The sequence below is a fragment of the Microtus oregoni genome, unplaced genomic scaffold (genome assembly GCF_018167655.1).
Source record: "Microtus oregoni isolate MIOR12 unplaced genomic scaffold, Mior012 000006F_ref0000085, whole genome shotgun sequence".
NCBI lineage: Eukaryota > Metazoa > Chordata > Mammalia > Rodentia > Cricetidae > Microtus > Microtus oregoni.
The window spans coordinates 51,949,377-51,971,005 of NW_024543065.1; the positions used below are offsets into that span (position 1 = coordinate 51,949,377).

At 51.0% G+C, this 21,629-nt stretch overlaps 2 protein-coding genes across 2 annotated transcripts in view; both read right to left on the bottom strand.

The window, feature by feature from the left end:
• Positions 1–561: 561 nt before the first annotated feature.
• On the bottom strand, positions 562–12,657 carry Tomm40 (translocase of outer mitochondrial membrane 40). Its single transcript, XM_041653799.1, has 10 exons — positions 12,565–12,657; positions 12,189–12,467; positions 11,291–11,358; positions 10,665–10,757; positions 8,035–8,136; positions 7,845–7,950; positions 2,434–2,556; positions 2,205–2,281; positions 2,005–2,107; positions 562–1,086 (listed from the first exon to the last, which is right to left on the bottom strand). Exons 2-10 carry the CDS (start codon positions 12,460–12,462, stop codon positions 947–949), a joined length of 1,086 nt encoding a protein of 361 aa, XP_041509733.1. The 5' UTR covers positions 12,463–12,467; positions 12,565–12,657; the 3' UTR covers positions 562–946.
• Positions 12,658–14,108: 1,451 nt separating this feature from the next.
• Nectin2 (nectin cell adhesion molecule 2) overlaps positions 14,109–21,629 on the bottom strand; it is a 33,939-nt gene continuing 26,418 nt past the window's right edge. Inside the window, exons 7-9 of the mRNA XM_041654355.1 lie at positions 16,553–16,616; positions 16,312–16,398; positions 14,109–15,194 (exon numbers count right to left, since the gene is read on the bottom strand). Of these exons, the coding sequence (XP_041510289.1) occupies positions 14,922–15,194; positions 16,312–16,398; positions 16,553–16,616 (424 nt within the window). The 3' untranslated portion in view covers positions 14,109–14,921. The remainder of the gene's footprint in view (positions 15,195–16,311; positions 16,399–16,552; positions 16,617–21,629) is intronic.

A 21,629-nucleotide genomic window follows, 5' to 3' on the forward strand; every position in this document is an offset into this window, starting at 1 on the left:
GTACTACACCCCACTAGAGCAAGGGCCGGAATGTAGCCCCATGGAAAAGCACTTTGGTGACCCAGCACCTGCCTGACACGTGAGGTCCAGTTACATCTTCAACCAGCAAAAAATAAAGCTGGACACTTCCTTTGTTTCAGTCTGGGAAGGTCCAAGGGCCCCTTCCTTCCCGAGAGCTACTTTCTGTATTGTGCTGAATTTCTTCCAGGAACTTAGTTTCTTCCTGAAGTTTCCGAGACCTCTGACCTTCCTACCCGGAGAAAGTCACCACAAGCTACCACCTCAGCCCTTTTTGGAACAGGGAGGCTCCGGAGTCCCATCTCCCTGCCCCCACCCTATTTGTAGAGACAAAGTCCTCTGCCACCTCTCAGGGTCAGGCCACACAGGGGCAAGTGACCTGGAGCCACCCTTCTGTGATGTACGCACCTCGAGAGGGTGACTGACACTGGGCCAGGCTTTCCCTATCCTGTTACTGCGTACCCGTGACCCTCGGCGCCCCCTGCTGGCAGCTGTGCTCAGCAAGTGGAGAAAATCGAGGCCTCTCAGATTTTTTTTTTCCATGTGTATTTTTTGTTTAAGTTTTTTTCTGTAAAATGTCCCGGTTCTTCCATAACTTATAAACATGATTTCTATGGAGGGGTGGAGAGGAAAAGTGACGGGCGGCCGGGCGCTCCTCTGCTGCCCTCGGGAGGACAGGGACATCACGTCATGTCTTTCGTCCCTGAGCCTGTCCGGCTGCCTCTGCCGGAGCGCTCAGTACTGAGTGCCTTTCAGATTCCAGAACTCCCTCTGGGACCCCAGGCCCCCTGGACACTATCCCCTGGCACTAGGGATCCTCGGGCGTGGGGTGGATCCCCTCCTTCCCGCTGCCCAGACCCCAGGAGGGAGGGAGAGGAGGGGAAGGCGGCCAGCCCAGTGGTAGTCTGCAGAGGAACGGCAAGAGGGCTCAGCCGATGGTGAGGCCAAAGCCGCACAGGAACTTATTCTTGCGGTGGTTCAGGAAGGCGCAGAGGGACAGCGTCAGGGGAAGAGGCGGCAGCTTCTTTTCCAGCGTGGCGCCCACGATCCAGTTACTGTTCACAGAGCCTGTGGGCCGGAAGAGAATGGGTGGGTAGATGTGCCTGATCACCTCCGTGGGTAGTCACACCAGCCCTGTCACATGTCAAGCAGCTACTTGGGCCGCTCCTCTCCCAAGCCCTGATCTCTGGGAATGAACGTGCAGGTGCATGAGAACCTTAGGGGTTGGGCGCCAACTTAGCTGTCCCCAGGGAAAGGGACAGAACGAACAGGACAAGGGTAGCAGGGCTGGACTCAATTGACCCCTAACTGCAGGGGACTGTGGTCACAAGCAGACCCCAGCATCAGGGCCCCAAAGAGAGCTGTGACCACCTAAGACTCAGATCACCCAGGTTTGAAAAGACCGGGTTACTCCCTAGGACAGTCTGGACCTGACTGCCACCCCCTAACTCTAACGGGCTGTTTCCCCACTTGTGTGTCACTTGAGGGAACCCTGACTGAACTGTCTTCAGAAGACCAGGTGGCAGGCAAGCCTGTAGGGCATTTTCTTAATTGACGTGGGAATACCCAGCTCACTGTGGGTGGGGTCACCCAGGGGCTAGTAGTCCTGGGGATATAGAAAAGCAGGCTGAGGAGGCCATAAGGAGCAAAGTCACTAGGCAGTCTCCACAGCCTTCTGCACCAGTTCCTTCCCTGACTTCTCAGTGACACAAGTGTGACCGGAGAGCTGTAAGTCAAAATAAACCTTTCCTCCCCACCTTGCTTATGGTTGTGGTGTTTCACCACAGCAGCAAGGCAGGAGAGAATGGGGAGGGCCAGAAGCTCCACATGCTGCCTTTCATTCAGCAGAAGGGGAGAGAGCTTGCTAGAGAGGCTAACACTCACGAGATGTGCCTGTTTGATAACCGCCCTGAGGAATTCACAAGTGCACACAGGCAGCTGAGTCACCCCTGTGTTTTCCAGGAGGGAAACCGAGGCCTTCCTTACCTTTGAAGAGGAAGTTGGCCTTGGGCAGGTCCAGCTGGTACCCAAAGGAGGCGCTAGTGTCCTGCATCCTGGTGCTGGCCTCGAACTCCACGCCCACCTGCAGCTGGGGAGGGAGGGCCCGGCACCCGTGAGCTGCCCAGTGGGGCTTCTGGGCACACCAACAGCACCAGCCAAACTAGGAAGCACTCCCTCCAGCTCACCTGGTCACTGGCTTTGTGGTAATAAGTCGCGTGCATGCCTGCCTGGCCCAGCGTTACTGTTGCCAACCAGTTGTTCACTAGGAGAGCAGAGTTGGGTGAGGGCTGGGTATCAAAGGGATGAGAGCATCTGGAAACTCAGCCTCATTGTTCAGAGCCTAGAGCTCTTCCCTCATTCCGAGGTACAGGCCACAGCCTCCTCCCTCAGACCACAAGCGTGCCCCAGGCTCACGTGTGTATTTCCCAGCTAGAGACATGACAGTGCCCTCTTCTCCAGGCCGCCGGTGGTAGACGAGCTCTCCCCCCAGGGCCAGACATGGCGTGATGCTCTGGAGATAGTGGGCAACGAGGATTCCTGCAGGAGAAGAAGGCGCTCAGACTCTAGGGCCCAGTAGGCCTGGATTTACCTCTCCACAGGGGCTCCTCCTGCTAGTAATCCTCAGGACAGTCATGGGCCTTTCTGAGGAGCTTCCCTAATCCAGCAGAGGGGTGTATTCCCATAGAATGTGCAGGGATTGAGGCCCTCCCCCCAGAAGTGGGAGGTGAGGTGGGGCCCAGAATCTTAGACAGAGGTACCCAGGGCTGATGGACTCAGGAGCTAGTATGAGTGTTTCCTCAGTGAGCAGGGGACTATCAGCTTCAGGACAGGATCAACCCAATCTGGGCACACCTCTGACCACCATTAATGAACCAATCAACCAACCAACCCAGAGGAAATGGAGCCAAAGTCCTGAGTGGTCATCTATAGACAGCAACTTCAAGGCAGAACACCTCTCCACCACAGCTGTAGGGACCTCTGGGAGTAAGGACTAACCCAGCCCTAAGTGTATCTCTAACAGTCCTTAGCTTTGGGGTGCCACTGTTCCCCACAAATCATTTCACTATGCCCAGCCTCCTCTATCTCCAGGAGACCCCATAGCACATAAGAGGCTAGGGGGTCTTATCACAGCACAACCCAACTGCTCTCTCCCGAGAACGTGCCATAGCTCCCCAGTGCTCTGGGAGGATCTGAGACCCTCACAATAATCTGTGGTGTCCTATGCGCTGGACCAAGCTTCAGAGCTTTGTAGGCTTGCGTGATACAGCCTGTCACTGAAGCTCTCCCTTGACCCAGCTGGCTAAACATCTACAAGGCGTGCCCCAGATCTGATCTCCTTTAGTGCGTAAACTGAGACCAGCATGGGACACCTGGCTGACACGTCCTCCTCAGCCCTGTCCTAATGGGCTGAATTTGAAGCCTCTTCCTCTTAGGAGCTTGCAGCTCTTTATTCCCTCCAGCCAGGGTCTTAGCACGTGGGCCAGGCATGCCTTGAACACGCAGCCCTCCCATTTTAGCCCAATATATGACCAGATTAGCGGTACCACCATAGCCCAGTTTTGGACTTAATTTTTTAAAGATGTGTATGGGTGTTTTGCCTACACGTATGTCTCTGTGACATGCACACCTGGGTCCACAGGCCAGAATAGGTTATCAAATTGCCTGATCAGTTACAGGTGATTATGAACTGGCATCTGGATCCTAGGAATTTAACCTGGATGATCCTCGTGGGCCGTGGTGGCGCAGGGCTTCAATCCCAGCACTCGGGAGGTAGAGGCAGGCGGATCTCCATGAGTTCGAGGCCAGCCTGGTCTACAAGAGCTAGTTCTAGGACAGGTTCCAAAAGTTACAGAGAAATCCTGTCTTGAAAAACCAAAAAGAGGGTCTCATGCCAGGTGAGACCTTAATCCCAACACATGTGACCGAGGAAGAGGCAGGAAGAGAGTTTGAGGCCAACCTGGTCTACATAGAGACCCTGCTTCAATAAAGGATCTTGCTATGTGGTTCTGGCTAGCCTCAAACTTGTGGCAATTCTTCTGCCTTGTCCACCCAAGTGGCTGGATTATAGGCACGTGCCACCGCACTCTACTCAAGATTTCATCAGTAGTTGTGCAAGCATGTGTACATTGCTCGTGCAAGTGTACATAGATCAGAAGACAACTTGTGGAGCTGGTTTCCTTGTGTGTTTGTCACAGGGATCAAACTCAGGCATGGCAGCAAGTGCCTTTCCCTGCTAAGCCACCCTGTTGGTCCTACCTTGTTCTTTGCCGTTGTTTAATACTCTCTACGTAACTCTGGATGGCCTGGAACTTTTGGGGATTCTCCTGCCCCCTCCTCCCAAGTGTTAGGTGCTCTACCATCCAGCCTGTAGTGCTGCAGATGAACAGAGCCCATGGCGTTGATATGTGCAATGACCCGAAGCTCAACTCCAGCCTTCGCAGTCCTGATTCTTGACCTCTCTATCCCAGGCTACCTAGGAGGCCCTGCTGTTCCTCCCAAGCTTGCCTGCACTGGTCCCCACCGTAGAAGCCCCACAAAGACAGGAGTTTTAAGGATAGCACTGGTTTCCGCAATGTATACTTCTGATGGGCACAACTTGGAGGGTGTGTTGTCAGCGGCTAAACTTGGCACACCCAAGGACAGTCTAGCCAAAGTCACATCCTGAGGCTTAAAGCACAAAAGCTTTGAATGAATTTCTAGTGGGGACACACCCCAGAGGTAGATCCCCTTGCCTAGACTCCCCGAGCGAGGGTTTGGGGATGTGGTACAGAGGTGGAGAACTTGCCTAGTCTTGGCTTCCATCTTTAGCACTGCAAATGCATGAACGAGGATCATAAAGCCAGGCACTTCAGAAGTCACCAATAAAATCACTTTCTTCAAGCAAATGGATGAACGAACCTAATGTCCTAAGGGACTGACTAGTATCATCCAAATTGCAACTGCCAAGGTAAGGGCAGGTCTCAGGAGGGCAGGCTGGAAGGCCAAGGTAAGGGCAGGTCTCAGGAAGGCAAGCTGGAAGGTCCCACAGGTTCTAACCTGATCTGCTCAAAGCTGATAGCTCTTTTAGTTTTGACAGGGTTTCTCTGCATGGCCCTGGCTGTCCTGAAACTCATAAAGATCTGTGTACCACTAGGACAGCTCTGCTGACAGCGTCTTAAATGACTACCAGTCGCCGGGTGTAATCCCAGCACTCGGGAGGCAGAGGCAGGCGGATGAATGTGAGTCCGAGGTCTACAAGAGCTAGATCCAGGACAGGCTCCAAAGCTACAGAGGAACCCTGTCTCAAAAAACCAAAAAGAAAAATACCAGTCATTCTGCAGATGTAAAGGTAGGATGCCTGGAGGGCAGGCATCTGTGTTCTAGCTAGAGACCCTACCATCCCCAAAATGCCAGTAAACCACTCCCCCCTTTTTTTGTTTAAAAAGATCACCCCCTCCTTTTTTTGCCTCTTGGCTGAGGTACTGCCATTTTGGAGTAGCTGTCTTGGGCACTCTCCAGTGAAGATAAGGCCTTGTGTTAGAAGCCATCATAGCTGGGCCAGCCAGAGGGTCCCCAAGGCGAGAGCCTGCCAACTGCCATCCCTGGTAACTGCAGCAGAAGGATCATCAGCTCCTCAAAGTTGTCCTGACCTGCACTTGCACCAGTGGCGTGCACCCACACACAACGATAAATAAAGTAAAAAGAAGGAGCAACCAGTCCTTTGAACTCGCTTTGAGCAGGACTCCTAAGAGTAACAAATGCATCGTACAAATATTTGGAGGTAAAACACATGCTTGCAGGTAGAGCGGCACACTCTAATCCCACCACCACTCAGGAGATAGGCAGCCAAAGCTCTGTTCAACTCCAAGCCAGTCCTCAAGAACAAAACCATTTTTTTATGGTGCTAGGACTAGAACCCAGGACCTTGCTCGCAAGCACCTCACTGCTGGACCCAGGCAGGTGTTAAGACATACCCATCTATACCTGACATCTCTGTGCTCTTTATCTAGAGTCCCTGGGATGGACAGAAAGGGGTGGACTCTGCTCACTACCCCATCACCAGTACTTAAATACACTGTATGGGGCACACTCAGCACACATTCAAAGTGCGAACAAGACAGGCGAGCAGCCAACTTCTGTCTGCAACCAAAAAAGAATGGAAGCTGGGCAGTGGTAGCACACGCCTTTAATCCCAGAGTCAGGGGGATCTCTGAGTTTGAGGCCAACCTGGTCTACAAGAGCTAGTTCCAGGGCAGGTACCAAAGCTACAGAGAAACCCTGCCCCCCCCCCCCCCCCCCCGCCAAGAGAAGTCCAGATATCAGTACCCACTTTGACCTGTCTGGTTGTTCCTCGCCGGGACATGGCCACCCTGTGCCACCTTTCCACACGCTATTACCCCCAAGTCCATGTCTCACACTAAGAATAGTTCCCATCACCTGGTACCCAGCATGTGCCTGACCTGATAGTGCCATGAGCCCATAAAGATTCACCAGTATCACTAGGGTCCACATGACCAAGCAGACAGCAGCAGTCCAGGGTTGAACTATGTCCCCACCCTCATCGTCACTGATCCATGAGAATAGACCAAGGTTGTCTTTTTTTTTTTTTTGCGAGACTGGGTTTCTCTGTAGCTTTGGTGCCCGTCCTGGAAATAGCTCTTGTAGACCAGGCTGGTCTCCCAGAGATCCGCCTGCCTCTGCCTCCCGATTAAAGGCGTGTGCCACCACCATACGGCCCAAGGTTGTCTTTTAGCACACCACATGCCCTCCCCTGATCATTTCTGCTTCCTCTGCATCTCAGGGTCGTGCTGTTTGGAGGCCCAGGAGGCGTGGCCTTGCTTGAGAATTTGTCACTGGAGGTAGGCTCTGAACTTTCAAAGCCTCATGCCATTTCCAGTGTGGTCTCTTTGCTTCCTGTTTCTGTTGCCATGCGTGCCACTTGCTGTCATGTCTCACTGCCACGACAAACTCTCTGGAACTGTAAGCCATGGCGCTTCTACCACAGCAGCAGAGAGCCAATGCTCCAGGCTGGCCTTCACCAGCACCAATCTGCCCTGTGCCCGAGTACAGGTTGAGTATAGGTTTGTATCACCAAACCCACATTTATTATCCATTTATTTTGGTTTCTTTGTTTCAAAGACCACCTCACTATGTAGTGCAGACTAGCCTTAAAGGTGTCCTTCAGGGGTCCCAGATCCTATGTCCAGCAGCCATAAGGTGGCTCGCAGCAGTCTAATCCCAGCTCAAGGGGGTGGATATGCTCTTCTGTCTCTCAGGGCAACAGACGCACATGCAGGCAAACACCATACACAGCAAATATTTTTTTTTTTTTTGGTTTTTTGAGACAGGGTTTCTCTGTGGTTTTGGAGCCTGTCCTGGAACTAGCTCTTGTAGATCAGGCTGGCTTCGAACTCACAGAGATTCGCCTGCCTCTGCCTCCCGAGTGCTGGGATTAAAGGCGTGCGCCACCACCACCTGGCTAATAATTTTTTTTAAAAAAAGAACATGTACCTTCTTCCCTAAAGGGTTCCAAACCTGATCTTTGATCCTCTCCAGCCCTGGGATTACAGGTGTGACCACACCTGGCCTTTTGTTTTTTATTTTTTTTTTTATTTTTTTTTTTTTTGAGGCAGGGATTCATAGCAGGGACACTGCCCTGCCTTAGCCTTGCAAGCACTGGGATCACAAGCTTGTCTGACACCCAAGCGTCTCAAGTTGTTCCTTCCTACTCTGCCATCCCTCAGAGGGAAGCATGGGAGACCGCAAGAGACAAAGTCACACATGCCTTGTGGGGAAGGGGGATCAAGGCCTCAGGACCACCCACGAGCCCCTCCCCCACCTCTTACCTGAACCCACCAAGACATCTGGGTTCCCTAAGGTGACAGCAGCCGTGAAGTCAGAACCCCGGTACTCCCCATCCACCTGCCAGTTCACGAACTTTGACTGCTGGGTCTGTGGGGGAGGGGCAGTGTGAGGACCACGGATGAGGGAGCACCTGTGAGGGTGACAGGCTACACACATCCATGCACGACTCACCTGGATGGCCATCTTGGACCTGAGGCCTGGGCTCAGCTGATGGATGACCTGTGCATTGAGGCTGCCACTGTTGTCCATGTCACCTACCAGCACGGGAAAGGCCTGTGGGGCAGAGGGCAGCTTAGAGGTCAGAGAAGCAACACAGCAGTAAGTCTAAGCAAGAAGCCCTTCCTCCAGGAAGCCTCCTCAGTGCTTGCCCGTGCCCATTTTGGTCCCCTCAGCAACCCAGCCCCCTCTGGAACTGCTGGATTGTGAGCCCAATGCTTCTGTCACGGCTCATCCTGCCAGGCCAATAATCTGGGTACTGATTAGCTGCGGCTTTTTTTTTTTTCTTTTAAAGTTTTTCAAGCCCTGGCTTCTCTGAGTAGCCCTGGCTGTCCTGGAACTCTGTAAAGCAGGCTGGTCACAAATGCAGAGATCCTCCTGCCTCTTGAGTGCTGGCATAAAGGGTGTGTGCCACCACAGCCCAGTTACTCTCTCTCTCTTTGAGATAGGGCTTCGCATTGCTCAGAGCAGCCTCAAAGGAATGCTCTTTGTTTCCGTTGCTGAGATGAGCACCAGCACCAAAAGTTAACTGGGGGAGAAAAGATGGACTTTGCCTTCTAGTTCCACAGCACAGTGCATCACTGAGGGATGTTGGGACAGGATCTGAGTGCTGAGGACCACCAGTGAGCTGGGCCCTCACATCTATCATCACTCACGAACACGCCCTGCAGTCATCTGGGGGTGGCATTCCCAGATGTCTGCAGCTCGCATCAAGCAGACACAAGCCAGTCAGCACACCAGCTGTGTCACACAGGACACTTGTGACCTCTCAAGTGCTAGGTTACAGGTCTGATCCACCAGCATGCTCTTTAGTTTGTATGTCTGTTTACTAATTTATGCAAGTAGGTCTTGCTGTGTGGCCTGGGCTTGAACTCATATTTTGTAGGTAGGCTCTGCTTGCTGACTGACAACACAACCTCCTCAGGGGTCTTCCATTCCTGCCACCATGTCTTCTCTGCCAGGATGGCATACTTCCTCTCCAACTATTTTTTTTTTTTTTTTTTTCGAGACAGGGTTTCTCTGTGGCTTTTGGAGCCTATCCTGGAACTAGCTCTGTAGACCAGGCTGGTCTCGAACTTACAGAGATCCGCCTGCCTCGGCCTCCCGAGTGCTGGGATTAAAGGCGTGCGCCACCATCGCCTGGCTTTCCTCTCCAACTATTACAGGCCACTTGCTTCCCACACCCGGGGACTTCCCAATCTCCAAGTAATGTCATAGTCCAGTTTGGACTCCTACATATCTACTCCCTCTACTCTCCAGAACACATCTAGAGGGGCCAATGAGATGGCTCAGTAGGGAGGTCAAGGCGCTTGTCACCAAGCCTGAGGACATGAGTTCAATCACAGGACACACAAGGTAGAAGCAAAGAAACGACTGCCCCCACAGGCCTCCCCCGACACAAATAAACGTAAGTTAGTGTGCACTTCACAGCTTTTCTGCCTCCCAACACTAGAAGCCTCCTACAGATGGGCAGCCAAGCAAGATACCCTAGCTACTCTAAAGCAGCTGCAGGAAGCATTTACTCCTTGTCAGTGGCCAGACCTTGCTGATCTGGAGGTGAATAGTGGAGAGGGTTTACAAAAGAAAAAAAGTATCAGGCACGGAGGCACAAATCTTGAATCCCAATACCTGGGAGACAGAGGCAGAAGGGCAAAAAGATCTGAGTTGGATACCAGCATGATTTACACAAAGAGTTCTAGTCCAGCCAGGGCTTGGTAGGATAGGTAAGAACTCTCCTACACACAAGTATGATGAGAACCATGGTTCAAATCTCCAGTACTTGCATAAGCACCAGGTATGGCTGCTCATGCCCGTCACTCTAACACTGCAGAGACAGTAGGTCCTGTGAGCTGGCTGGTCAGCCACTCCAGCTAAGACAGTAAGCTTCCAGATCAGATGTTCCATTTTGGTCTTTGCAAATGCAAACGCTGGAACCGGCACCTGCACGCGTGCATACTTCACGCAAAGTGCACACATTAAGTGTTGAGGATGTTAATTCAGTTGGTAAGAATGCTTGCCTAGAATGCCCTGGGTTTGATTCCCAGCACCAGATAAAACCCACACATGATGACTTATGCCTGAAACCCCAGCATGTGGGGAGACAAAGACAGTTTAAAATCATCCTCAGCTATAGCTCAAGCCCAGCTGGGACATGAGACTTTGTCTCCAAAAGCAAAAAACAAGAACAGGTAACATAAGCAGACTCAGGACCAGTTCCTACCCCTCCCAAAACTCCACATCCCACTATCCACCCCCTGCTAGGGCAGCAGGAGCAACACCTGAAGCAATCATCTAACCCCATTTCCTCCCCTTGCCACATTTTTCCGTGGCTCTCCGGCGCCCCCTAGAGGACGTCCAAGTACAGAGTCTGACATTCCTGGTCCTAAACCTGGTTCCCAGCATCCAGGTCATCACTGGGTCTTGATGTATCTGCCCCCCTCTTCGATCACCCAACCCAGGACCAAACAAAGAACAAGTACACTAGGGATGATGCTGCAGGAGGGAATCACCTGTCCTAATACCACCTCCGAGCCTGTCACTTATTCATTATTCGCTCAATGGAAGAATGACCAAAGGAACCTTACCTCTGTGGGACTCAGCTGCTTCGTTCCCACGTACGTAACCCCAAAGTGGTAATTGGACTCTCCAATTGTGCCGAGGGCTACTGTGTGGGTCACCTGGGGGAAGAGAGTGAGCTATGTATGGGGTCCTGGCAAAGCTGGCTTATCCAAAGACAGAGTTTTGGGGCTGGGCAGGGAGTGAACACTGGGTGGCAAACCATCCAACCCAGCAGCCGAACAAAACAAACACCAGGCTTGGCCAGATAAGATTGAGAGGCACCTAGGGAGAAAAGTGGGGCTAGAGTGGGGTACACACCTGTCGTGACACCCCGGCTTGAGGCTGCAGGGTAAGAGGCACCTTTAAATTCTGGGCCCCTAAATCCAAACCTTCCCACTCCCCCTAGAGTAGCCATCCTGGAATGTGTGAGACTCTTCTTGCTCATTTTCCTTTTATGTTTGATACAGGGTCTTGCTATGCATCCCAAGGCTGGCCTGGGACATAGGGTCTGCCCGCTTCAGCCCCTGCCAGTGCTGAGATCAGAAGCGTAAGCCACTAGAGTGCTATCTACTTGGCACCACCCAAAAAACCCAGGCCTTTAGGAGCATGAGGGGAGGTGTATGCATGGAGGGTCATGACACCACAGACTCACCTGGAAGCGGTTACTCAATCCTTTGTTGACTGTAAGTTTGACACCCTCCATCTGCACTGGAAACAGCTCTGTAGAAGAGAGATGCTGTTACACTCCAAATTCCTCCTGCTCTCCTCCCAGCCCCAGCTCTCTCTGGAGATCCACGTCTCACAGAACATCCCACCACTAAAGGAAACTGCCCAGTGAATGGTGCTGGGCCCTCTGGTTTTTCGAGACAGGGTTTCTCTGTGGTTTTGGAGCCTGTCCTGGAACTAGCTCTTGTAGACCAGGCTGGTCTCGAACTCACAGAGATCCGCCTGCCTCTGCCTCCCGAGTGCTGGGATTAAAGGCGTGCGCCACCACCGCCCGGCTTGCGCCACCACCGCCCGGCCCTCTGGTTGTTTCTAAAACCCAGTGCAATCACCTGGATTTAGGAAACTCACTTTCTAGCCAAACTTCTCATCCATACAATGCGGATTCTCATCACACAGAACTGTTTCAAGTACTTTATAAGTTAACACGTATTTTGGCATCAAAGATAGAAGTGTACCTCTCTTACGATCAAAATGATCCTACGCCAAGATCCAGATCCCTTGGGTTGCACCCCTTACAGGAACATTGGGGAACACCTTGCTGACACTGTGACCTTGGGCCATAATTCATTTTCTGATCACCCACACTAAAGAGTCTGGCGGTGTTGGTCCCGGGGCTCGCAGTGTCCAAGATTTCTCTCTCCTGCTGTGGCATTCTTCCCAGGGGCTTCGCCATCTGATCGCAGTTCCGACCTCCAAGTTCAAGGTCCCACCGTCCCATCCCATCCACAACTCCTAACATTCTGTTCAATGATTGCAACGGTGCGCGCCAATCCTCCGGGGTCCTTCCCCTTTCCCTCAGGTAAGCTGGGCCCGGCATCCCTCACCTTTGCACTTCCGGTGGCATTCCTCGAACGTGCCCGGATTGGGCAGGCAGCCGCAGCCCCCATCGTCCGAGGCCCCAGCAGCGCCGCCGGGCGCAGACCCGGGAGTCCGTTCCGAGCCGCGGCCCGCGCTCGACCCTGTGCCCAGGCCACCCCCGAGCGGCGGCAGCGTAAAGCCGGGCGGCGAAGGCGGCGGCGGCGGTAGCCCCACGAGGGACGGCGTAGGAGGCGGCGGTGGCCCTGCGGGCGGAGAGCTAGCGGCCAACACGTTCCCCATGGTATCTGCGAGGGGAAGGGTCAGAGGGCAGAGGTCAGGGGCCACACACACTCCCGGATGCGACCTCAGCCACCTCCCACCCAACTCGGACCCGGTTCTCACTGGCGGCGGCAGCGGCGCCTGTTCCCGGCCTGGGCTCCGCTCCTACCCCGTGCGCTCCGCGCAACCGAACCCACTGCCGCCGCCGCGGCTGTCTCCCCGCCCCATGGAGCCCATTGGTTAATTTTTCTCCAAAATCCGCCCATCACGCTCAAAGCGGGACTTTTTATTGGAGTTCTGGAAGGAAGTACCGCCCACCTCGCTGAGACACCCATTTCTATTGGTTCTCAATGTCAATCGTTCAGTGCCGCTTCTCCGCCTTTCCCATTGGCTGGCATAACCCATGCCCATTGGTTCACGACCCCGCGGGTCTGGAACTGGCTCTCCATTCGTCGATGCCTCTCGCTTCGCAACGCCCACTTGCTCATTGCCCCGCCATCCTCCTGGAGGAGCGGAGCTCCGCCCCAGAAAACGCTGTAACCATTGGGCAGTTTTGGCTCATCTCGCACTCTGATTGGCTACGGTATGTCTAGTGGGCCGACTTCGGTGACGTTTTCATTGGTTATCTCATTGGCTAAGGTGCCGGGGTCAAAGGACATGGGCCGAGGTGCGTTGCACCGTAGACGCTGCTAGGCAGCAAGGTCAGGTCCGGCGCCCCACCAGGCACTGCGGTGCAGGGGCTGGGTCGCCGACAACAAAGCCGGAAGTGCGACCCCTTCCCACAGTGCCTCGGGAAAGCCTCAAGCAGTCCTGTGAAGAGTGGCCCGCGTTGACTTACCCACAATGCCCGCCTTCCCCTGACCACAGCTGCCTCGGAGCCCACCCCTTGTGTTACCCAGCATGCCGGCCGCTCCCGCGTCACCGCAGCTTCTATCTTTGGCCCATTCATTCCTTTCCCATTACCCAGCATTCATTCTCCCATTCATTGCGCTTCATTTCCTCTACTCTGTTTTGCCCATTTCTGCCCGTTCACTTTCACCATCCTTCCGGCCTTTCTCTAAATTATCTGTCTTGTCTTGGAATCTTTTACCTCCTGGTTATTTATCCATTACACCCACATTCCTTGTTTCTTCTTATCTCTTTGCCTCTGGCTCATTCATTTAGATACATTACCCATCACGCCTTGGGGGCTTCTTTGAAAATACTTTCCCCATGACTTATTTTTTAATGACGTCCCCCACCCCGCCAACTCTATGTTACGTATTTCCAAGCTGACCTCAGCCTCTCAAGTACCCTTAGCCTATTAATTGCCATTGACTTACTAAACCTAAGCCCCTCTTGGCCGGTTACTGGTGTGCTCATCTCTGTTTCCATTACTTTGAGCTGTTAATCGTTAGGCAGCTGTTGTAGCCAGTCCTTTCAATACAGTCTGCATGTCAGACGCCTCTTGCATCCCTGTCATTTTGTTTTAGTTGATGCGGTTTTACTTATTACTATTATAAATTTCTGGGATATCTTTGGTCTTTGCGGAGGGGACCAATTTTGTATTGACTTATAGCTCTCTGATTTCTTCAAGCCCTAGCCAGCCCTTACACATTTCCCTCATATCCTATCCCACTCTAAACTCACAGAAAACACAAGACTTTATCAAAGTATAAATTCATATTTTGTAGGAAATGCTTACAAAATAATATTGCCCAAACTCCCAACCCAGATGCCCAGATGCCCCATCTCATACACATGCCAACCCCCTAAAGAGGGATGTGTAACTCCCTTCCATTAGATAGAGGACAAAAGGATTCAGTAGTCTTCAAGATGAGAGCAAATCTCTCAAACCTGGGGTGGCAAGGCACACTTGCATTAGGCTCTCCCCTCCAGCTCTGGAGACAGGAACTGGGGTACCGGGTGATGAGAAGAGGGTATGAACCCTGAGATTCCTGCCTGCAGGAGTGGGTGGAGATGGGGAGGTCCTACCTTACACAGGGGAGTCTTCTCCTTTTCACCTTTGGGAAGGAGGGTGGGGAGGAATCAGGTGAGCTTCTGCTGCCTGGAGGGCTCAGGTCTGAGCAGCAGGGGGCCCCTGATCCCTTTCTTGCCGACCTGTAGGGACTCTATTGCCTGAGGGCAAGTCCAAGGTACCAAGTCTTCTTTAGGAGTAGGTGAGATCTAGGTGGGCAGTGAGTGGCAAGGTCAAGACGGTCACAGTCTTAGGAGTCCTTGAGGGGGTCAGAGGTGGTGCAGAAGGACCCTCCGAGCTCCCTGCCTCGGAAGATAAAATTCCCGGGTTTCCAGCCACGCAGGTATGTCTGGGTCAGAATCATAAGTTGGAGGTCACGGTGGAGCCACTAAGAAGTCACAGGTGGATTGTAGGGATGATAGCTGACCCTTGCTTGTCTGGAAGTCAGAGTGTCCTAGATCACTGGTGGGAAGCTGGGGGGGGGGGTCAAGGGTGAAAGGTGAGAGATCAGAGGCTCTGTGCCTCACACATACATGGCCCGTGACACAAAAAAGTCTTTGCCTTGGTAGGAATCAGAGGGGCTGGGGTAGGACAGGGCATCATAAATAGGATTAATTTTATCCAGGAAGTCTTCTTCCTCCTCATCTTCCTCCTCGTCTTCAAGATCCAGGGAAACCCCCTCCACAGCAGAGGGTACTGGAGGTACCAGAAGAGAAGGTCCCAGGCCTGTGGCTCCCAAAAGCAGGGGCCCTGGCCGCTCTTCCAGGGTGGGCAGCTCGTGATACCGAGGCGTATCCTACAAGTGGTGAGCAAGCAGGAATTCAAGGTCACCTCAGTCTCAGTATGGCATTCCCTGATCTGCCCCTTTGTCCAAGATTCCTGACCATCCTTTGCTAAAAAGACTCAACCACCCCATTGTCGTCCTTTTCTCCCTGGACGGAACTGCTCAGTATGGCCATCCTGCCCAACACTGGCTTCCTCACCCTGCCAGTCCTCTTCCTTGATCCCTGAACCCAAATCCTTACACTTGACCTCTTCTGTGGTATGTTTGCTTGTTTCTTTTGCCTAGGCTGGCCTTGAACTCGTAGTGTCGGGATGAGTGTGCACTCTTGCGAGCTGCTTGATTTTTGTATTTTCAAACACATACACCATGCAGCATAGGATGGGCTCAAACAGTGTAATCCTGTCTCCCAGGATTACACTCCCAAGTACTGAGAGTACACCAGGCTTGACAGTCCTTTCTTTTGGTTGTTGAAAATAATTTGCACGCGTGTGTGTATGTATGTGTGTGTGTGTATATACACAAAGGCCAGAAGAGGGTATCTGACCCTCAAAGCTGGAGTCCCAGGCATTTGGCAATGGCCTAGTATGTGACACAGACCCTCCCTCAGTCTCCAGCTGTGGTCCTCACAATGACACAGCAAGTGCAAAACTGCTGAGTCATCAATCCTGCTGGTCTCCTTGGCTATTTTGAAACAAAGTCTCACTCTTTAACTCATGACATGAGCTATATAGCCCAGGTTGGTTGAACCCACTATGATTCGAATTCTTGCAATCCTCCTGCCTCAGCTCCCCAAGGGTTGAGATTACAGGCAGGAGCTACCAAGCTCTGGCCTCAATCTTTATTTAACCCTGAGTGCCGATCAGGGCTTTAACCACCAAGCAGCTTTGACCTCCTTACTCAGCTCCTGACCAGACCTCAGAGAAATGTTTCTATCATAGAGGAGACCCCAGGGGAATGTTGTCTCCATCATAGAGGGGACCCTAGGGGGATGTCTCCATGATGGTACCTCTGCTGCAGGCACTGATCCTGGGCAACTCAGAAGCCCTAAGTCACTCTACTCTACTCAGCCTTGACCCCCTGACTCTTAACCCAGCCGTAAACCCACCCTAGTTTACCCAGGAACTCCCACCTGATCAGCACAAGAGACACCAGCATCGAAGTAGGGCGTCTTCACTGAGCTGTGCTCTGAGGCCCCCAGAGTGAAGAGTTGGGAGGGCTGTGGCATGACATAAGAATAAGAAGTCAGGACCCCTCATTTTGGCCCTTCCCAGAGAGCCCTGTCCCAGCCCAACAGCCCCCTCCCACTCGACCCCAGGGAGGAAGAGTGGGAAGGGAAGTAGGGTAGCTGGGGCTCTAGAGGAACATCTCACCATCTCTGGTTCTTCCAGCTTGGCCTTGGGGGTTGGTGGTTTATAGGAGGGAGGTTCTTCCAGTCTGCAGGGGTCAAGGGTAGGAGTCAGATCAAAGGATGCTAGCCCCCCCCCATCCCCAGTTTATTTTTTTACAGGAAATCTGGACAGGTATCAAAATGCTGTTTTTTTACTGTGGTTTTTAGCACTGTCCCTGCTCCCATCCCCAGTGCTCTGAAGGAGTCAAACTGAGTGAGGTAGAGACCTGGCATCCCAGACCCTTCTGGGAAGAATTCAAAAAATTCTCATTCAAATAAGTGAGCCAGGTGTGCGGGGCAGAACTGTGACCCCAGCACTGAGGAGGGAATCTTGAGTTCAAGACCAGCGCTAACTACTTGAGGAGTTCCAGGCCAAAGGGTGCTAGCCTGATCCTGTTTCAAAAACAAACATACCAAGGTGGGTGGAGCCTGAGGAATGCCATCCAAGGTCATCCTCTGCCCTCTCAGTGTACAAACAGTGGTAACACAGACTTGATTAAGCTTGTATTCACAGGCGCACAGGCAAAAAACAAAATGGGGTTGTCAAGCCGGGCGGTGGTGGCGCACGCCTTTAATCCCAGCACTTGGGAGGCAGAGGCAGGCGGATCTCTGTGAGTTCGAGACTAGCCTGGTCTACAGAGCTAGTTCCAGGACAGGCTCCAAAACCACAGAGAAACCCTGTCTCGAAAAACAAAAAACAAAAAAAAAAAAAATGGGGTTGTCAAGACTGTTTAGTGGGTGAAAAAGCTTGCCACTGAGCTTTTTGTCTTGAGACCCAAATGGTGGAAATAGAGACCCTTTGACCTCCACTAGATAACATTCTCTTACACACACACACACACACACACACACACACACACACTTTCAAAGGGAGATTGGAGAGGTGGCTCAATGGGTAAGAGCACTGGCTGCCTTTCCAAAGGACTTGTGTTCAATTCCTAGCACCCTTATCAGGGAGTTCACTACAGCCAGTAACTCAAGTTCCTATATTCGAGGTCTTTTGGCCTCTGAGGGCACACACACACAGTCACAGAGACCCACACATACACAAATAAGAATAATGGGGCTGGAGAGATGGCTCAGAGGTTAAGAGCACTGCCTGCTCTTAAAGGTCCTGAGTTCAATTCCCAGCAACCACATGGTGGCTCACAACCATCTGTAATGAGGTCTGGTGCCCTCTTCTGGCCTGCAGGCATACACACAGACAGAATATTGTATACATAATAAATAAATAAACATTTTAGAAAAAAAAAAAAGAATAAATCTTTTTTTCTTCAGTTTTTCCTTTTTTGTTTTCAAGTCCATGTTTCTCTGTATCCCTGCTGTCTTGGGACTTGCTCTATAGACCAGACTGGTCTTGAACTCTACCTGCTTCTGTCTCCTGAGAAATGAAATGAAAGATATGCGCCACTGCCATCCAACTAAGAAAAGAAATCTTAAAAACAAAACAAAAATATATAGGCAAGTTGACTAGCAGATAAATGCTTTGAAAAACCTGAATTCAAACTAGGCAATGGAGGCACACACCCTTAATCCCAGCACTCGGGAGAGGAGGCAGAGGCAGGCAGATATCTGAGTTCCAGGCCAGCCTAGTCTACAGAGGAAGTTCCAAGATAGCCAAGGCTACATAACATAAATATGCCATATTTCCAAAACAAACAAATAGCCAAGCAGTGGGGGCACATATCTTTAATCCCAACACTGGCAGACGCAGGAATCAGCCATGATAAGCTAAATATAAACAGCTCACCCAAAGGAAGTTCTTTATTTCCAACCATTATCACCTGCCAGAGTAGGTCTCACCCATTGATAAATTTAAATGGAGGCCCGAGTCTCAGTAGTTTACCCTGAAGCAATCAATACCTGGTCACAGGAAGGACCATAAACCTGAGCACCACCCAAAAACAGACCATCCAAATGAAATGTCTTAACATTCCAACCACTGTAGATAGGATCATCTGCCAGCACATACTCACCAGGACACCCCTAGACAAATGTCAGACAATCAGGGGTCCTGAACCTCACAAACCCCTTACCCCAACCTTTACTACTATAAAAACCCTATTCTAGGGGCTAGAGAGATGACTTAGAGGTTAAGAGCACTGACTGCTCTTCTGGAGGTCCTGAGTTCAATTCCCAGCAACCACATGGTGGCTCACAACCATCTGTAATGAGGTCTGATGCCCTTTTCCGGCCTGCAGGCATATGTGGAGGTTGAATACTGTGTACATAATAAATAAATCTTAAAAAAAAACCTATTCTAAGTGAGCTCGGGGGATTTCTGTTTATTCCAATTTGTTGGACTTGCGGAGAGACTGAGTTTGCAAACTTGCATAAAATAAAGGCTCTTTGCTTTTACATATGGGACTTGGTCTCCTTGTTGGCTTTTTGGTTTTTTTTTTTGTTTTTTGTTTTTTTGTTTTTTTTTGTTTTTTTTTTTTTTTTTTGAGACAGGGTTTCTCTGTGGCTTTGGAACCTGTCCTGGAACTAGCTCTGTGGACCAGGCTGGTCTCGAACTCACAGAGATCCGCCTGCCTCTGCCTCCCGAGTGCTGGGATTAAAGGCGTGCGCCACCATCGCCCGGCTCCTTGTTGGCTTTTTGGGGGACTTTGCGGATTTGGGCATAACAAGTAGAGACATATAAGCAAGTAAACCCACAGAGAAAATAAAAATAAATCTTAATATTTTTTTTTTTTTTTGGTTTTACAAACATCCCTAGCAGTGCTGGAAGTTGCTCTGTAGATCAGGCTGGCCTCGAGATCTGCCTGCCTCTGCCTCCTCAGGGCTGGGATTAGGTTGTGTGCCACCACCACCCAGCTTCTTCTCTTTTTTTTTTTTTTTTTTTTTGGTTTTTCGAGACAGGGTTTCTCTGTAGCTTTGGTGCCTGTCCTGGAACTAGCTCTTGTAGACCAGGCTGGCCTCGAACTCACAGAGATCCGCCTGCCTCTGCCTCCCGTGCTGGGATTAAAGTGCTGGGATTAAAGGCGTGCGCCACCACCGCCCGGCCCGGCTTCTTCTTCTTTTTTTTTAAGTTAAAGAGGAAAACAGTAGACTTATACAGCAGAATCATTTAGGAAGCATGTTACTAATTCAAAACCCAGTCTTCTTGTGGGAATTCTGGCTCAGTGGGTTTTGGGGCTGGCCCGGAAATGGGAATGTACTATTTGTTGTGAGATAGGGCATCCAAAACTGGCCTTGAATTCTCAATCCTCCTACCTCATCCTCCTGAGATCTGGGATCATAAGTGTATACCATCATCCTTGGTTAGTGTGCATATTATTATTATTTTTTTAAGTCTTTTTAAAAAAGATTTATTTATTATGTATACAGTGTTCTATCTTCATATATCCCTGCAGGCCAGAAGAGGGTGCCAGATCTCATTTCTCATTACAGATGGTTGTCAGCCAATATGCGGTTGCTGGGACTTGAACTCAGGACCTCTGGAAGAGCAGCCAGTGCTCTTAACCTCTGGGCCATCTCTCCTGCCCCCGTATATTAAATTTTAAAATTACATTTATTTATTTAGTCTCTCTCTGACTCTGTGTGTGACATACACATGTTCATGCATGCCAAGGTCAAAGGAAAACTTGTGGAAGGGCTCTCTCCCTTTCCGCCATGTGGATTTCAGGGAATGAACTCAGGTTATCAGGCTTATTGCTGGCCAATATCTCAATTTTGTTGAGATTGTTTCTCATCAGCCTGTGATGAGAATGATCCCCATGAGCTTATATGTTTGTATGCTGGTTCCCCAGTTAATGGAACTCTTTGGGAAGGATTAAGAGGTGTGGCCTTGTTGGAGGAGATGTGTGTCACTGAGGTTTGTCACTCTGAGCTTTCAAAAGCCCAGGATCAGTCTCATTCTCTCTCTGCCTGCTGCCTGGGATTTAGCACTTAAGATCCCTGTGACCGCTCCAGTGCCAGGCCTGCCTACTGCCAGCACCATGACAATCATGGATTCACCCCAGAATCTGTAAGCAAGCCCTCAATTAAATGCCTTTCTTTAATAGCAGTCTTGGTCGGGGGCTGGAGAGATGGCTCAGAGGTTAAGAGCACTGGCAGCTCTTCTAGAGGTCCTGAGTTCAATTCCCAGCAACCACATGGTGGCCCACAACCATCTATAATGGATCTGGTACCCTCTTCTGTCAGGCATACATGCAGGCAGAACACTGTGTACATAATAAAGAAATAATTATTATTTTTTTTTTCGAGACAGGGTTTCTCTGTAGCTTTGGAGCCTGTCCTGGCACTAGCTCTTGTAGACCAGGCTGGCCTCGAACCCACAGAGATCCACCTGCCTCTGCCTCCCGAGTATTGGGATTAAAGGCGTGCGCCACCACCACCCGGCTAAGAAATAATTCTTTTTTTTTTAAATATTTATTTATTTATTATGTATTCAATATTCTGTCTGTGTGTATGCTGCAGGCCAGAAGAGGGCACCAAACCCCATTACAGATGGTTGTGAGCCACCATGTGGTTGCTGGGAATTGAACTCAGGACCTTTGGAAGAGCAGGCAATGCTCTTAACCTCTGAGCCATCTCTCCAGCCCAAGAAATAATTCTTAAAAAAAAAAAAAAAAGCTGTCTTGGTCACAGTGTCTCTTCCCAGCAATAGGACAGAAACGAAGACAGAGTGGAATAGCAAGTATGCTAGGCCACCTGTCTGCTTCCTCAGGGATGGGGTGCAAGTATTCACCACTACATTTTTCTTCCCCCTAAGACAGGGTTTCTCTGTGTAGCCCTGGCTGTCTTGAAACTCTCTCTGTATACTAGGTTGGCCTCAAATTTAGAAGTCTGCCTGCCTCTGCCTCCCGAGTGCTGGGATTAAAAGTGTGCACCACCACCTGGCTGATTTATTTATCTATTTTTATTTTTTTTAAATATTTATTTATTTATTATGTATACAATATTCTGTCTGTGTGTATGTCTGCAGGCCAGAAGAGGGCACCAGACCTCATTCCAGATGGTTGTGAGCCACCATGTGGTTGCCGGGAATTGAATTCAGGACCTTTGGAAGAGCAGGCAATGCTCTTAACCACTGAGCCATCTCTCCAGCCCCCTAT

Bases quoted from the DNA above. Each gene is read 5' to 3' on its own strand.
- Tomm40 (XM_041653799.1), bottom strand. From the start codon at position 12,462: ATGGGGAACGTGTTGGCCGCTAGCTCTCCGCCCGCAGGGCCACCGCCG. The intron at 11,359-12,188 runs GTGAGGGATGCC...TCTCTTCTACAG, and splicing joins ATGCCACCGGAAGTGCAAAG to AGCTGTTTCCAGTGCAGATG. The intron at 10,758-11,290 runs GTGAGTCTGTGG...CTCTTCCCCCAG, and splicing joins GATTGAGTAACCGCTTCCAG to GTGACCCACACAGTAGCCCT.